The sequence below is a fragment of the Heptranchias perlo genome, chromosome 12 (assembly GCF_035084215.1).
Source record: "Heptranchias perlo isolate sHepPer1 chromosome 12, sHepPer1.hap1, whole genome shotgun sequence".
Classification (NCBI taxonomy): Eukaryota; Metazoa; Chordata; class Chondrichthyes; order Hexanchiformes; family Hexanchidae; genus Heptranchias; species Heptranchias perlo.
This window is the reverse complement of record NC_090336.1, coordinates 45,617,084-45,635,188: the sequence shown is the minus strand read 5'-3', so window position 1 is coordinate 45,635,188 and position 18,105 is coordinate 45,617,084. Positions and strand designations below refer to the sequence as shown.

The 18,105-nt window shown below is 41.9% G+C and overlaps 1 protein-coding gene and 1 long non-coding RNA gene across 3 annotated transcripts in view; one reads left to right on the top strand and one right to left on the bottom strand.

Moving 5' to 3' along the window:
- Positions 1–3,833, top strand: part of cstpp1 (centriolar satellite-associated tubulin polyglutamylase complex regulator 1) — a 291,026-nt gene extending 287,193 nt beyond the window's left edge. The window contains exon 9 of one of the 2 annotated variants that reach the window (XM_067994058.1): positions 3,544–3,833. In XM_067994058.1, the coding sequence (XP_067850159.1) occupies positions 3,544–3,553 (10 nt within the window). In that variant the 3' untranslated portion in view covers positions 3,554–3,833. Of the gene's footprint in view, positions 1–3,426 lie in introns of both variants that reach the window. The other variant, XM_067994057.1, reaches the window with a different exon arrangement.
- Positions 1–18,105, bottom strand: part of LOC137328006 (uncharacterized) — a 63,547-nt gene that overhangs the window by 9,067 nt on the left and 36,375 nt on the right. The gene's annotated exons all lie outside the window — the stretch shown is intronic.

Genomic DNA, 18,105 nt, shown 5'->3' with positions numbered 1-18,105 from the left:
GTGTCCAGACCCATGAATAAGTAGTGAGGTGTGGTGGAGTAAGAGGGTAGGGAAACTAGACCAGGGCATGCGGTTGCAATTCAGATCCCATTTCAAGTCATAGATTCTGTCCTTAAAAGTTGGATTGTATGCAATTAGTTACACTGAACCAGCAAAAGAGAGCAATCTGGGCAGTACAGGGCTAAGTGGATGCGGCACAAACACTCTCGTTAGTACTATACTGCCCAGATTGCTCTCTGGCCACACAAAAAAAAGCAGACACAAACAAATTGCAACTTTTATTTTGATGTCAAAAGGAGGGCTCCTCCCAGTTCCACAGCAATGCTGAGGGCCACTGCCAGCCCACGATCGTCCCCTAACCGGTCTCCTTTCCCCCCCACCATTCCCCACCTCCCCCAGCATTCACTTGAGGGCCACTGCCAGCAAGGCAGGCATCCCGAAATTCGATCCTTCGACATGGGCAAGCTGCCTCTGGAGGCGCGACAGGTGCCAGCAGCTCACTCGAAATATTAAGGTGAGGCCCTAAGACCAATTTCGGGATGTCCTTGGGCCAGCTTCTTCTGGCGCATGCAGTGTGTATGCCATCCAGTTCATGCCTGAAAACAGGCGCATGCCAATTCATCCTTCCAAGGTTTGCACTATGTCTTGCAAACTTCATTTCTGCTATTGCTATCTTTGGATTTGTAGAAGTGTAGACGACTTAGAGGCTGCAATGCAACTCCAATACAGTAATCTGTGCAGACCTGGTCCCATTCATTATTATTGGCAAATACAAAAAAGGTATCAATTTTAAGGTAGCCATTATATAACATTCTATGTTTTGAACAACTTCCGAAGCGTGCTTCATTATTTTAAATTATTTTAACTCTTTTTGTTATTGGGCCTTACTGGACTTGCTTGCACTGTTGGATAAGGGCTAAATCTGCATAAAATTGCAGTTAATGCTACATTGTGGATAACAAGATGAAAGAAAGCAATGACACAATAAACATCACCTTGAAATACTTAGCAGAAAGTCTAATTTTGTTGCAAATTTCATCCATGTGTGAGACACAGGCTGGTTGTAGTTCAGAGAACTTGAACTCTGGATATTTACTGTAGATGCCTGTAGCGCATCTTCTTTAGTGAATATTTATTTATTTGGTACAACAACCTGTTATTCACTTTCTGAAAAAACCTTAGTTTTCCTGCTGTAATCATTAAAGTCAGAATATCTTACGCTGACCTCAGGGCATAATATGGAATCTGGATCACTAAATCGAGGCAGACAAATTCCAGAACTTCAGTGAAAGGAAACATGTGGAAAACAAACAAGAAATATATCTGAAAGTTTAATGATAAGTCTATTTAATGACATGGCTCACAGTGAGTAGGAGGATGCGCTCTTTCTAAATGTTATTTGAAGTCAGGCTGAACCAGACTGTTCGTAACCTTGGCGTCCTAGCCAATCCCAAAACTGAGCTTCTGATCCCACACTCATTTCCATCACAAAGACCACCTACTCCCACCTCCGTTACATCATCCACCTCTGCCCCTGCCTCAGCCCATCTGCTGGCTGAAACCCTCATCCATACCTTTGTCACCTGCAGTGGTGCGACGTGCCCCCAGGCTATCTTACAAAGTAAATCTTATCCATAGTGTGCTCTAAATGCACTTCTACACAATTGTTTATATTGTGCCTGTGGCTCCTGTTGGGATCACACTGCTTACATGGTTGCTTGTCTTCCAGAAATGAATTTCAATTGGATTGTTAAGCAAACTGTCCCAAATCTCAACTCTCCTTTTCACTCCTGAAAAGGATTCAGATTTTAGGTGCTAAGATTGTTGTTTACAAACTTTGCTAGGTTGCTTCTACAGAAAGATGTTGACTTTTCTGTTCACGTGTAAAAAACGTAACGTATAAAATACAAGGTAATAAGACTGCACATTCAAGCACAATGCAGAATTCAAGAATTTAAAAAAAACAATTGGCAGCATTTTGGATATTTTTAGTCAGGTTGGCAATACGATCCCCAAAAGAGTGAAACTGCCCAAAATTTAGTGAGTATAGGCATGGTTGTGACTCAAGACTGCACTGTGACATAAACATGTGCATATTGTTTATTACTGTTTTCCTTAGTGTGTCTGCAGAGGCAGACAGGACACATGCTGTGTTGTTTTCATGTAATGCTTGTTATGGAATAAATTACTTCAGCTTCCTGTACGTGACCCAATTAATCAGCTTTACACATGTTCTGACCTTGTGCTGCATAAATATTACTGGATGAAATAGTTCTAATGTTGAGTTACAATCAGAATGTAATTGTCTTGACAAAGTGTATCATTTTCCATATCTCTAGGAAAGATATAAAATGCAGCAGAGGCTGCTACTTGAGGTTGGGGTAAAAGTGCATTTTTGTAACAAAGTAGTGAGTATTTTACCCTGCATCTGGCCCTTGCTATTCCTGACCTGGGAACACTTTGTGATAATATTTAGTTCCAAAAGTAGAAAAGTTCTCAATTTTGACATTCCTCACTTTATCAGAAAAATGTATTTTAAATAAACAACAACATATTTTTATATTTAAAATAATAGACAGTTAAAATTATTCAGAATGTTGAGTTTGTTGGGCTCTCATTACCCTGAGTTGCACAAACCATGCTGTCATTTATTAACTGTGGAGTTTTTGGTGCCAAGGGCTGATCATAGCCTTAAAACAGAGTAAAGTTAAATCCTGCAATTTGCCCAACATCTCAGAATTCTACAGCCAGCTATTTATTTTACTCTGCTTTAATCTTCATTTAATTTCCTGCTTACTTTTAACCGGGAGGGTAGGCTGCCTGCACTGCAGATTTCGCCATGGCTGCTGGCACTTACTCTTGGTCAACAAGAAGCTCTCTGTGATCATTTTCTTCTTCCTCCTCCCCCCCTCCCCATTAAATGAAAGAGTCCACTATGGTGAGGTACCCCATCTTGTGGCCAAGCAAAAGAACTAGCAAAGTTGTCCAGCTAAGGAGCTGTTTTTCAACGTTAAGTGCAATTGGGACTGCTAAGAGTTAATGGTCATGAGTACAAGTTACTTGAACCTTCCTGCTGCTATAAACAGCAAGATTTATTATAATCTGTATACAAGATGTATTTTCTCCTGGGAACATTTAAGCTTTCTTAAATGCTAGTTGATATTCCTAGCAGATCCAGGAGATGTATCTATTAAAAATGAAAACTTATTACTTAGTTGCATCAATTCAGTATGTTATAACAAATTTTTTTTCATTTATTTGTTTATATATTTATACAGCCTTCACCGAAAACTCCATATGTGTTAAGAACATGAGGATTTCAAGCTTGTGTTTTGTAGGAGTGGAGGATATCTGAACTCTAAGTACATATATTTGTCTTGTGGGGGCCAATACTTGCGTACCTAATTTTACCGTATTACTTTACAGTAACTTGGGAGGACGTGACAGCTATGCAGAGAGATAAATAATCAAATGGGCACAGAAGGAGAAAGGTTTGTATTTCGTTGAAAGCCTCACTCTGATATCGGCTCTCTCCATCTATAGCTCTCCGTAGAAGCCTTCATCATTGCAGGACCAGGCTGTGAAGGAGCCCATGAGCAAGAGTCGGCCTGATCTACAACCATGCCAGGTCTTGGAGACCCAGGGAAAAGGTCACCTTATCCCAAGAGACTCATTGCAGTTTGCAGCAGTCACGTACATCTCAGTCCTCAGCTGAGACATAGAAATGTTATGATAGAGCGGAGAAAAATTTGCGTGGTTACAAGGCGTGTGTACGGCAACTGAACCACATGAGGTTTATGTAAATTGCTGTAATAAATCAGTGGAATATATGATGCAAGGACTCGTTGGTGTTTGATTCTCTTGTATGACAGTGGGGAACTGGTAATGTGCTGATGTTGAGGCTCAGAACATGATGGCTCTCTGCGAGGAGCAAGGATTTGACATAGACTATGGAGGCTTTGGTGAGAAGAGACAGATCTTTGATGAGCTGAGGCTTGCAAATGATTATGCTCTATTCATCTGTGAAGGTGTGCTAAATGAGTGTGTGTCTCTGATGTCTAGCAGCCATTGTCACTGCTCCTGTTTCCTGTTCTTCAACGACTGGATCTACAACATCAGTGGTGTCATCATAAGGTCCTCTGGCATCCGCTGGGACATCCGCCATCAGTCCTTTCCCTATTGCAAAGTTGTGAAGCACAAAACATGCTACCACACTTCATGAGACATTCTGGGCTATACTGTAAGGCACCCCCGTCCCTATCCAAACACCAGAACCTTCCATTGAGCATCCCAATGGTTTGCTTAATTCTTATTCTTGCCTTCATGTGTGTATCATTGTAGCATTCCTCTGCAGCTTTGATGGTCCCACAAAGAGTTGTCATGAGCCTTGGAAGTTGTGGCTATCCTTTGTCACTCAGTAGCCATCCTGGTCCTTGCTTCTGCAGTTGAAATAAAGCTGAGACACTGACATGATGAAGTATAACAGCATCATGACAGCTTACAACATGCCATGAATTCACAAATGAGCTGCACATTTAGGGAATGGAAGCCTTTGCGGTTCATATAAATATGGAGTTTACATTTGGGGCATGCAATGCGACATGGGTGCAATCAATATCCTCGACAACCTTGGGGAATCTGGCAATTTTGAAAAATTTGATGACATTCTCAGTCATCTGTGTCAAATTGTATAAGTTCAGCTGATCTGACAAAGAGGGCATTGGTGAGGGGCCTTGTCGAAGAGCGCACAGCAAATTGGCTGATCTGACTCCTTGTGGCTCCTTGGAATGAGCCTGTGGCATAAAAATCAAGAGTTGTGGTCACTTTCTGTGCCCAGAGAGCTGTCCATGCTGTGGATCTTGGTTCCAGATCTGGCTGCAGGAGCGAACAGAACTTCTCCAAAGCTCCATGCCTGAAACGCAGCCTCTTGAAACAGAGCTCCTGGGACAGGTATCAGAAAGTGCACCTGGGCCTAAACATCCTGCTGGATGGGTAGTGCTGGGTCGGTCTGGCTGTCATTTGGTGCTGCCTGATTGATCTGTCTTCCCTCTGTTGCTCTTCTTCCTCCAACATACAGATCATGTAGAAACATAGAAAATAGGAACAAGAGTAGGCCATTCGGCCCTTCGGGCCTGCTCCACCATTCAAAATGATCATGGCTGATCGTCTAACTCAGTACCCTGTTCCCGCTTTTTCCCCATATCCCTTGATCGCTTTAGTATTAAGAAATATATTGATCTCCTTCTTGAATATATTTAATGACTTGGCCTCCACTGCCTTCTGTGGTAGAGAAATCCACAGGTTCACCACTCTCTGAGTGAAGAAATTTCTCCTCATCTCGGGTCTAAATGACATACCCCGTATCCTGAGACTGTGACCCTTGGTTCTGGACTCCCCAGTCATCGGGAACATCCTCCCTGCATCTAGTCTGTCTAGTCCTGTTAGAATTTTATATGTTTTGATGAGATCACCTCTCATTCTTCTAAACTCTAGTGAATATAGGCCTAGTTGACCCAATCTCTCCTCATACGTCAGTCCTGCCATCCCAGGAATCAGTCTGGTAAACCATTGTTGCACTCCCTCCATGGCAAGGACATCCTTCCTCAGATAAGGAGACCAAAACTGCACACAATACGCCAGATGTGGTCTCCCCAAGGCCCCGTACAACTGCAGTAAGACATCCCTGCTTCTGTACTCAAATCCTCTTGCAATGAAGGCCAACATACCATTCACCTTCCTAAATGCTTGCTGCACCTGAATGCTCGCTTTCAGCGATTGGTGTACAAGAACACCCAAGCCTCGTTGCACCTCCACTTTTCCCAATCTATCACCATTCAGATGATAATCTGCCTTTCTGTTTTTACAACCAAAGTGGATAACCTCACATTTATCCACGTTATTCTGCATCTGCCATGTTCTTGCCCACTCACCCAACTTGTCTAAATCACATTGGAGCCTCTTTGCATCCTCTTCACAGCTCACATTCCACCCCAGCTTTGTGTCGTCTGCAGACTTGGAAATGTTACATTCCGTTCCCTCATCCAAATCATTGATATATATTGTGAATAGCTGGGGCCCAAGCACTGATCCCTGCGGTACCCCACTAGTCACTGCCTGCCACCTGGAAAAAGACCCATTTATTCCTGCTCTCTGTTTCCTGTCTGTCAACCAATTCTCAATCCATGCCAGTATATTCCCCCCAATCCCATGTGCCTTAATTTTGCACACTAACCTCTTGTGTAGGACCTTATGAAAAGCCTTCCGAAAATCCAAATACACCACATCCACAGGTTCTCCCCTATCTATTCTACTAGTTACATCCTCAAAAAACTCCAGTAGATTTGTTAAGCATGATTTCCCTTTCATAAACCCATGCTGACTTTGTCCAATCCCGTTAATGCCTTCCAAGTGTTCTGTTATCACATCTTTTATAATAGACTCTAGCATTTTCCCCACTACCGATGTTAAGCTAATTGGTTTGTAATTCCCTGTTTTTTCTCTCTTTTTTAAATAGTGGGGTTACATTTGCCACTCTCCAATCTGTAGGAACTGTTCCAGAGTCTATAGAATTTTGGAAGATGATCACCAATGCATTCACTATTTCCAGGGCCACTTCCTTTAGTCCTCTGGGATGTAGATTATCAGGCCCTGGGGATTTGTCAGCCTTTAGCCCCATTAATTTCCCTAGCACTATTTTTTTACTAATTGGTTTCCTTCAGTTCCTCCCTCTCACTAGACCCTTGGTTCCCTAACATTTCTGGGAGGTTATTTGTGTCCTCCTTTCTGAAGACAGAACCAAAGTATGTGTTTAATTGTTCTGCCATTTCTTAGTAGCCCATTATAATTTCCCCCATTTCTGACTGTAAGGGACCTACATTTGTCTTCACTAATCTTTTTCTCTTGACATATTTATAGAAGCTTTTACAGTCAGTTTTTATGTTCCCTGCTAGTTTACTCTCATACTTTATTTTTCCCCTCTTAATCAATCTCATTGTCCTCATTTGCTGAATTCTAAACTGTTCCAAATCCTCAGGCTTGCTGCTTTTTCTGACAATTTTATATGTCTCCTCTTTGGATCTAATACTATCCCTAATTTCTTTTGTAAGCCATGGTTGAGCCACCTTTCTTGTTTTATTTTTGTGTCAGACAGGAATGAATAATTGTTGTAATTCCTGCACATGTTCTTTAAATATTAGCCATTGCCCATCATCCCTTTTAGTAAAGTTCCCCAATCTATCATAGCCAACTCGCACCTCATACTTTCGTAATTTCCTTTATTTAGATTCAGGATCCTAGTTTCAGATTCAACTACGTCACTCTCCATCTTAATGAGGAATTCTATCATGTAATGGTCGCTCTTCCCTAAGGGATCCCGCACAACAAGATTGTTAATGAATCCTTTCTCATTGCACAATACCCAGTCTAGGATCGCCTGTTCTCTAGTTGGTTCCTCAACGTATTGGTCTAGAAAACCATCATGTACACACTCCAGGAATTCCTCCCCCACAGTATTATTGCTAATTTGGTTTGACCAATCTATATGTAAATTAAAGTCACCCATGATTATAGTTGTACCCTTCTTGCATGCATCTCTAATTTCCTGTTTAATACCCTCCCCTACATCTCCACTACTGTTTGGGGGCCTATAGACAACCCCCACCAACGTTTTCTGCCCCTTGGTGTTTCTTAGTTCCACCCATATAGATTCCACATCGTGATTTTCCGAGCCAATATCCTTCCTCACTATTGCATTGATTTCCTCCTTTACTAACAACACTACCCCACCTCCTTTCCCTTTTTGCCTTTCCTTCCTAATTATTGAATTGGGAAAATGCTAGAATCCATTATTAAGGAAGTAGTAGCAGGAGACTCATAATACAATCAAGGAGAGTCAACATGGTTTTATGAAGGGGAAATTGTGTCTGACAAATTTATTAGCGTTCTTTGAGGAAGTAATGGGCAGGGTGGATAAAGGGAAACCAATGGATGCAGTATATTTGGATTTCCAAAAGGCATTTGATAAGGTACCACATGAAAGATTACTGCACAAGATAAGAGCTCATGGTGTTGAGGGTAATATACTGGCATGGATACAGAAAACAAAGAGTCGGGATAAAAGGGTTATTTTCAAAATGGCAATCTGTAATTAGTGGGGTGCCGCAGGGATCAGTGCTGGGGCCTCAACTATTTACAATATATATCAATGACTTGGAAAAAGGAACAGAGTGCCTTGTGGCCAAATATGCTGATGATACAAAGATAGGTGGAAAAGCAAGTTGCGATGAGGACACAAAGTGTCTGCAAAGGGATATTGACAGGTTAAGCGAATAGGCAAAAATTTGGCAGATGGAATATAATGTGGGAAAATGTGAAGTCATCCACTTTGGGAGGAAAAATAAAAAAGCAAAATACTATTTAAATGGAGAAATACTACAAAATGCTGTGGTACAGAGGGATCTGGGTGTCCTCGTACATGAAACACAAAAAGTCAACATACAGGTGCAGCAGGTAATCCGGAAGGCAAACGGAATATTGGCCTTTATTTCTAGGGGGATGGAGTATAAAAGCAGGGAAGTCACGCTACAACTGTACAGGGTGCTGGTGAGACCACACCTGGAGTTCTGCGTACAGTTCTGGTGCCCTTATTTAAGGAAGGACACACTTGCATTGGAGGCAATTCAGAGAAGGTTCACTCGGTTGATTCTGGGTATGGAAGGGTTGTTTTATGAGGAAAGATTGAACATGTTGGGTCTATACTCATTGGAGTTTAGAAGAATGAGAGGAGATCTTATTGAAACATATAAGATTCTGAGGGGCACAATAGGGTAGATGCTGAGAGGATGTTACCCCTCATGGGGGAATCTAAAACTAGGAGCATAGTCTCAGAATAAGGGGTTGCCTATTTAAGAGGAATTTCTTCTCCCAGAGGGTCGTGAATCTTTGGAATTCTTTACCACAAAAAGCTGTGGAGGCTGAGTCATTGAATACATTCAAGGCTGAGTTAGACAAATTTTTGATCAGCAAGGGAGTCAAAGAATATGGGGAAAAGGCAGGAAAGTGGAGTTGAGGTAAAAATCAGATCAGCCACGATCTCATTAAATGGCGGAGCAGGCTCAAAGGGCCGAATGGCCTACTCCTGCTTCTATCTCTTATGGTCTTATGGTCTACTTATGATCTGCTCTGTTCCGCTCCTCTCAGCTGTTTTTGGCGTACCGAAATCCCTCCTTTTTATCTGTTGTATGTAAAGTGGGATTCCCATTGGGGAGTCAGTTGTGCAGTTCTTTTGTTACAAACCGTACTTCCAATAATAATTGCGCAGCTTAGTGGAGAAATTAAGATGGCAGCCAGAAGGATTTTCAAAAAAAATATTTGGAATGATCTGATTAGAATGCTTTCTGCTTTTTTATTAAAAATTGCAAGCTATTGGCAACTGCCCACTTTTGCTTCATAGGTTTTTTGAATTTCACGATTGGTGATTTTCATTCCTATTTGCTACTTGCTGATTGACACATCCCCTACTTGTTCAGTTGCAATTTGTTGGTGTTCTATGAATATGAAATTTGAGCCAATCAGGTGCAAATGTGATGGAAAAGCGGCAAAGATGCTACTAACTATGCCAAGCTGACTCAGTTAAAATCAACTGAAGAAAATGTATAAATTTTATTGAGTTTAATTTTTTTAAATGCTGTCCTTGGCAAGCATTGCAACAAATGGAACATGGCTGAGTGCATAACACATAATGGCTTTACTTATAGCACAAGACTTCAATGTGGTGCATGTCCCTTCAAATGTTATCTGCAACTTTGTCTGCCAGTTAATGGCCCACAATTTCCTGAGAACTTGGCGTAAGTACGGTGTAGTCCTGATTTTCAGCACAAAAGATCGAGGCAGTTTGGGCATGTGACTTAAGCCCGTTTTTATGTTATGCCCAAATTTCATTGATCCAGCAAAATCTCCACAGAAACTCTCCACCATTCATTAACATAGCGCTGACCCCGAGCAAAAGAGCAAAGAGTACAAGTTTCCCGCATTTACACCAGTTCTGATCAGACTGTAAATTTGTGCCTAAAATGTTAGGTGCAGCAGGATCCAAAGTCATATTTCTGGTGTTTTATGGTGATTTTTTTAAGCAATTTTTAAATTTCGCCTCATTGAGATCTGCACTGTATTTTCTGTATCTGTGAGTGACAGTAAAAATTGAAAAGCTTCCACTATTGCATCTTCTTAAACATTCTGTGCATAATGCGCATACTTAAGAAAAGACATACTTGCTCTCGAGGCAGTACAAAGAAGGTTCACTCGGTTAATCCCGGGGATGAGGGGTGGTCATATGAGGAGAGGTTGAGTAGATTGGGACTCTACTCATTGGAGTTCAGAAGAATGAGAGGCGATCTTATTGAAACATTTAAGATTGTGAAGGGGCTTGATTGGGTGGATGCGGTAAGGATGTTCCCAAGGATGGGTGAAACTAGAACTAGGGGGCATAATCATAGAATATGGGGCTGCTCTTTCAAAACTGAGATGAGGAGAAACTTCTTCACTCAGAGGGTAGTAGGTCTGTGGAATTTGCTGCCCCAGGAAGCTGAGGAAGCTACATCATTAAATAAATTTAAAACAGAAATAGACAGTTTCCTCAAAGTGAAGGGAATTAGGGGTTACGGGGAGCGGGCAGGAAATTGGACATGAATTTAGATTTGAGGTTAGGATCAGATCAGCCATGATCTTATTGAATGGCGGAGCAGGCTCGAGGGGCCGATTGGCCTACTCCTGCTCCTATTTCTTATGTTCTTATGTTCTTATGATGGTTTGGTGGCTTCAAACTTTCATTCACAAAGAGGGATTTGAAAAAGGATTATGGTATAAGTTAAGCGCTTTCCTCAGGCTGATTTCTGCTTATTTTTTGCGGGTTTTTACATTCCGACGTATGCTAATGAGATTCCCAGGAAATTTTGGCATAGGTTGCCGATAGTAAGATCAGTGTCAATTTTGGCATAACATGCCGGCTACATCGTTTGAGGAAATTCCATGTCTTTTTATGGCTGAAAAGACATGCTACATTTTTATGTCGATTATTTTTGCAAAAATGACAACATTTATTGGCTCCAGGGTGTTTAGAAAGTGCAGCTGAACCTCTGTACTTATTCTGAATTGACCTGGGCAGAGCATTATATGTACTGCCAAACAAATATTTGTATGATTGAAAGTTCTTGGCACCAGTTATAGACATAGGTACTGATAAAATTATGTTGTGATTTAGCTGTATTCAGGAGAAATAGCTGCTTCTACCCCTCTACAAGGCCTTCAGTGTTTTAGACACATCAGTGAATGTTTACACCAAGAATTTTTATGAAAAATATTATCATTTCTGGTAGGGTGAGATGAAGTAGGGAGGGAGGAGGCTCGTGTGGAGCATGAACACTGGCATGGACCTGTTGGGCCGAATGGCCTGATTCTGTGCTGTACATTCGACAATATCTATGTAATTTCAGATAAAACATTATGGACATTAACAGCAGAATCCAAGATGAAACAAAATTAAACTGGGTAAATCACTTTGAATGTTTGCAAAATTCTGCATTCAGCCTTGTCTTGTGTTATACATTGGGCCGGATTTTGCTGTAAAAATAACAGCACTCACCATTATTTATGTGCAAATCGGAAAGTAACTTCCGGCGACCACACATACACAGTTAAACGCGGAAATCTGGAAGTTGCTGTACCGGGTGCGATGCTCCTCCAAAAGCTGCGTGAAAACAACATCGCGCTGTCTGACTCACTGTTCAAATGTATTGAACGGCATGAAGTTCCTGTACATTACCTGATAGATACAGACGAAACTCACCACAAAAAAGTTAGGACTTGTCCATTCCAGTGTAAGTACCCTTTTAATGGCATGGTAAGTCTAAACAACCTCTCTGGTGCTGAAAATTAACTTTTATAAGTGTGGAGTCTCATTCCTTCCGCTTTTAATTATTGTTGGATATTTTTTTTAAATAATTTAAATTTAAAAAAAGTTCTTACTTTTTTCTTTCTGTCTCTTTTATCTCTCTCTCTTAATCCAATCTTTCTTTCCCTTTCTTTATTTTGTTTTTTCCACCTGATTTGACATTGAATTCACTAGTCTAACTTACACTTCCTGGTTCGGACGCTGCGCTGAGCATTAACGATTCTTCAATCTGATTGGTTAAGGAGATACACAGCTGCTTGCCCTATTCACACAGGTCCAAGATGTCCTGTAGAGGGCGCTGCGCTGAATAGCTCTCTAACTTACAGGAACTTGCCGTGCAAAAGCCCATGGACAGTCTATGGGCAAGTTCAAGTCTAATGAATGGCTAGTGCCATTCGTTCACCATTCACAGCAAAATCCAACCATTATCTCTCCATTGATCCCCAAATACCTGAAACTTATATAAATCACAAAAAGATGCTGTTCTATGCCAAGAATAGAGATCTGCTATGGCCCATTTCAGAGATAATATGGAATATAGGAGACAGAATGCATAGTTTTCTCTTGTGACACGCATACAACCAAAGTTCAATCATGGTTTTCCAAAAGAATATGTATCTAGACAGTTGCCAAACTGTTAAACAGAAAAAGATGTGTTCAGCAGCAGGCAAGAGGATTGTGGGATGACATAAAACACAATCCAGAGGAGCAGATGTTGCATTTTCTCGACAGCAGGCAACAGTTAGTACCTTAAAAAGTAGAACTATGTAAATATAGAGCAAGCATTTTACCAATACAAATACTTGATTGTAGAGCGAGTGGGAACAATTTAGTGTTGGGGAAAATTGTTTTCACATTTTGTTATTTCTTTGGTCTGTTTTAAACTGGCATGTCAGTATACTGAACCCATGCATCATTGTATTTACATATTAGTGTTTTTATGAATTTTGTACTGAGTGATTTAGTGTTGAGGAATGGAACACTTTCCCATTTCAAGCACCCAGTATCGGCAAAGAGCGCTCCCAGGTCAGGTACAGTACAAATAGATGAAGAGTAAAGCTCCCTCTACTCTATCCCAAAAATGATCTGCTGGACCGATGTAGCATCTTCCATTTCCCATACCAATCATCCCGTTGCTTCCCTAAGTTAAATTGCCAATTAGCCTTGAATTAGGAGTAGCTCTGTCCTGTGGGTCCATCCCCACTAGGAACTGGATTGAAACTGCTGAAATTAATTTCTGTTTTGACTTGTTTATAACAAGCTTTACTCCATTATTGCTCTTTAAAGAGATTGCTGGGTTTATCATCAGTTACTTTTTGAACTGTCATATTACCATTTCTTTTTTCCACCTGATGTTTGACTATCTAATACCATGTAGAATCGCTGCTCTAGAGATACATTTTATTCAATCTTTTGTTGCCTTCTAAATTAGGTTCTATGTTAAGATATATTCAGTGTTTTAAAATTTAATATGAGAATCTTTGGAACAGGCGTAGCTAGTTTAATTGAAAATGCCTTTTGTAACGGTGTCAACTAAATAAAATGATCAAATAAAAAGAATATTACTTCAGAACTTGAAGAGATAAAAGATCTTTCTCAGATGGCTGCAAAACATTCTTGTCAGGTGCCTGGGCTCGTTCCAAGCTATTTTTTATTTTCTGATAGCAAGACACTGATTAGCCACTTTCAATCAAATCAATGGGCTTACCCATATGACATGGTGCAAGTGCCAGAACCATCAGTCTATCTGGTGAGGGCAGGTCATTTGGAGGAGGTATCTAAAATAGATTCTACGGAGGGAAAGCAATGGAACAGCTGTGCATCATTTCATCATGAGTGATGTTTTCTGAAATAATGGTGTTTTCATGTAATTTTCATCAAGGCACCACAATATTTGGCAAACAGAAATAAAGTTTGAGTAACATTTTTACAAAATCAGAAGATACAACATAATCATGCTCTATTTCTCCATTTTACCTAGTCAAGATTAGAATGTAGGCCTCAAAAATATGTTATGCTATCAAGTATTGTATCTATATGCAACTGATAAAAGGAGACCAGTTCCAATTGTGCGTGTTTGCTTAAAAGTTGCATCTGCCAAGCACTTATTTCAACTCTCAATATTGGAAAATGCAAGCCCATCAGATTAAACTCAAGCGAATTTTTTTACGAGTTGGCCAATCAATTGGTTTGACTTTTAGATAATACTAGGGCAGTTCTATATCATGGGAAATAAGTAGGCTCAGTAAACCTACCAAAAATGGCTTCATGGTTATTAGAAACCTCCTGCTGATTGCCACCTACAGCCCTCCCTCAGCTGATGAATCAGTCCTCCTCCATGTTGAGCACCACTTGGAGGAAGCACTGAGGGTAGCAAGGGCACAGAATGTACTCTGGGTGGGGGACTTCAATGTCTATTACCAAGAATAGCTCAGTAGCACCACTACTGACCGAGCTGGCCAAGTCCTGAAGGACATAGCTGTCAGACTGGGCCTGCAGGTGGTGAGCGAACCAACATGAAGGACAAACCTACTTGAACTCGAATTCATCAATCTAGCTGTCGCAGATGCCTCTGTACATGACAGTATTGATAGGAGTGACCACCGCACAGTCATTGTGGAGACAAAGTCCCGTCTTCACACTGAGGACCACCATCCAACGTGTTGTGTGGCACTACCACCGTGCTAAATAGGATAGATTCAGAACAGATCTAGCAGCTCAAAACTGGGCATCCATGAGGCGCTGTGGGCCATCAGCAGCAGCAGAATTGTATTCCAGCACAATTTGTAAGCTCATGGCCCGGCATATTCCTCACTCTACCATTACTAACAAGCCAGGGGATCAATCCTGGTTCAATGAGGAGTGTAGATGAGCATGCCAGGAGCAGCACCAGGCGTACCTAAAAATGAGATGCCAACCTGGTGAAGCTACAACACAGGAGTACATGCATGCTAAACAGCGGAAGCAACATGCTATAGACAGAGCTAAGCGATTCCACAAAAAAGGGATCAGATCAAAGCTCTGCAGTACTGCCACATCCAGTCATGAATGGTAGTGGACAATTAAACAACTAATGGGAAGAGGAGGCTCTGTGAACATCCCCCTCCTCAATGATGGCGGAGTCCAGCATGTAAGTGCAAAAGACATGGCTGAAGCGTTTACAAGCATCTTCAGCCAGAAGTGCCGAGTGGATGATCCATCTCAGCCTCATCCCGATATCCCCACAATCACAGAAGCTAGTCTTCAGCCAATTCGATTCACTTCATGTCGTATCAAGAAATGGCTGAGTGCACTGGATACAGCAAAGGCTATGGGCCCCGACAACATCCCGGCTGTAATGCTGAAGATTTGTGCTCCAGAACTAGCCACGCCTCTAGCCAAGCTGTTCCAATACAGCTACCCGACAGTGTGGAAAATTGTCCAGGTATATCCTGTCCATAAAAAGCAGGACAAATCCAATTCAGCCAATTACCGCCCCATCAGTCTACTCTCAATCATCAGCAAAGTGATGGAAGGTGTCATTGACAGTACTATCAAGTGGCACTTATTCACCAATAACCTGCTCACCGATGCTCAGTTTGGGTTCCGCCAGGACCACTCGACCCCAGACCTCATTACAGCCTTGGTCCAAACATGGACAAAGGAGCTGAATTCCAGAGATGAGGTGAGAAAGACTGCCCTTGACATCAAGGCAGCATTTGACCGAGTGTGGCACCAAGGAGCCCTTGTAAAATTGAAGTCAATGGGAATCAGGGGGAAAACTCTCCAGTGGTTGGAGTCATACCTAGCACAAAGGAAGATGGTAGTGGTTGTTGGAGGCCAATCGTCTCAGCCCCAGGACACTGCTGCAGGAGTTCGTCAGGGCAGTGTCCGAGGCCCAACCATCTTCAGCTGCTTCATCAATGACCTTCCCTCTATCATAAGGTCAGAAATGGGGATGTTCGCTGATGATTGCATAGTGTTCAGTTCCATTCGTAACTCCTCAGATAATGAAGCAGTCCATGCCCGCATGCAGCAAGACCTGGACAACATCCAGGCTTGGGGCTTGGGCTCATAAGTGGCAAGTAACATTCGATCCAGACAAGTGCCATCTCCAACAAGGGAGAGTCTAACCACCTCCCCTTGACATTCAACGGCATTACCATCGCCGAATCCCCCACTATCAACATTTGGGGGCCACCATTGACCAGAAACTTAACTGGACCAGCCACATAAGTACAGTGGCTACAAGAGCAGGTCAGAGGCTGGGTATTCTGTGGCGAATGACTCACCTCCTGACTCCCCAAAACCTTTCCACCATCTTCAAGGCAAAAGTCAAGAGTGTGGTGGAATACTCTCCACTTGCCTGGATGAGTGCAGCTCCAACAACACTCAAGAAGTTCGACACCATCCAGGACAAAGCAGCCCGCTTGATTGGCACCCCATCCACCACCCTAAACATTCACTCCCTTCACCACCGGCGCACCATGTGTACCATCTACAGGATGCACTACAGCAACTCGCCAAGGCTTCTTCGACAGCACCTCCCAAACTTCGACCTCTACCACCTAGAAGGACAAGGGCAGCAGGCACATGGGAACAACACCACCTGCACGTTCCCCTCCAAGTCACACACTATCCCGACTTGGAAATATATCACCGTTCCTCCATTGTCGCTGGGTCAAATCCTGGAACTCCCTTCCTAACAGCACTGTGGGAGAACCTTCCCCACATGGACTGCAGCGGTTCAAGAAGGCGGCTCACCACCACCTTCTCAAGGGCAATTAAGGATGGGCAATAAATGCCGGCCTTGCCAGTGACGTCCACATCCCATGAACAAATTTTTAAAAAGCTATGTCCAAAGTAACTTCTTGTAGTCAAAGAAAGTCTTTATAAAATAATCCCGTGTAAATCAATGTACGACTGTGTTTACAACCCATTAATCTCTGCATTATTTCCAGTTTATTTTCCACCAAATAGCATCTTGTTGACCTTATTATTGCCAGCAGAGGCGAGCGTTAAAATCCATAGTCCCAATAAATTAGGACAGATTTCCTTGAAATCCATGTAATTGAACTTGAATTTAAACTTCTGTCAGAGGTCAAGTTTCAAGCAAGACAGGCAGATGTAACTTTTACCTGTAAAATTCAGGATTTCAAATGGCGTAAAATCATTTTGTCCTTTTGTCACATTTTGATTCAATCATAAATAAGTAATATTATAAAAAAATATTGAACATTTGACAATTTAGACATTCTCTATGGGTAGGCATACTGTTTTAATGGGCCGCATTTTGCTCTGAGAGGCGAACGAACGGCACCCATCGTTCGTTAGACTTGCACTTGGCCATAGACTTTTCATGGGCTTTTGCACGGCAAGTTTCTCTCATCGGGCCCTCGATCCAACGTGATGCCCTCTCCCTGGGCATCTGGGACCTGTGTGAACGGGGCAAGCAACTGTGTATCCCCTTAACCAATCAGATTGAAGCATCGTTAATAGGCCACGCAGAGTCAGAACCAGGAAGTGTAAGTTAGAATAATGAATTCAATGTCAAATCAGGTACAGAAAGAGAAATAAAGTGAGGGTAAGAAAGATTGGATTAAAAGACAGAAAGAAAAAGTAAAAAAATTAAAATTTTAATTGTTTTTTTCTGAATGTCCAACAACAATTAAAATCTGAAGGAATGAGACTCCATACTTGTAAAACTTAATTTTCAGTGCCAGAGAGGTTGTTTGGCAGTTATTAAGAATTACCACATCATTAAAAGTTTGCTTAGACTTAAAAAACGTGACGTATCTTTTGCTGGCGAGATCACTTTGTTTCCATCAGGGCCATACAGGAACTTCACGCTGTTGCATTCATTTTAAAGGTGAGTCAACTGGCGAGATACAGTTCTCGCAAAGCTTACGGAGGAGCAGGGCATCTGGTAGAGGAATTTCCGGATTTTCGCATTTGACTACGCATATACGGACACCGGAAATTGCTGTACCAGATGCACCGAAATAACGGTAAGCACTGTTAGCCTCGCCATTATTTTCGGAGCAAAATCCAACCCAATGTCATTATAAGCTGCCTGTATTCAGGTTCCAAATATAGCAGTCTCATTCTTGGGACAACATTGTCAGGAATGAACCAAAAGCCTGTTGCTATGTTCAGGAAATGTTGTTTTGAGAAAACAG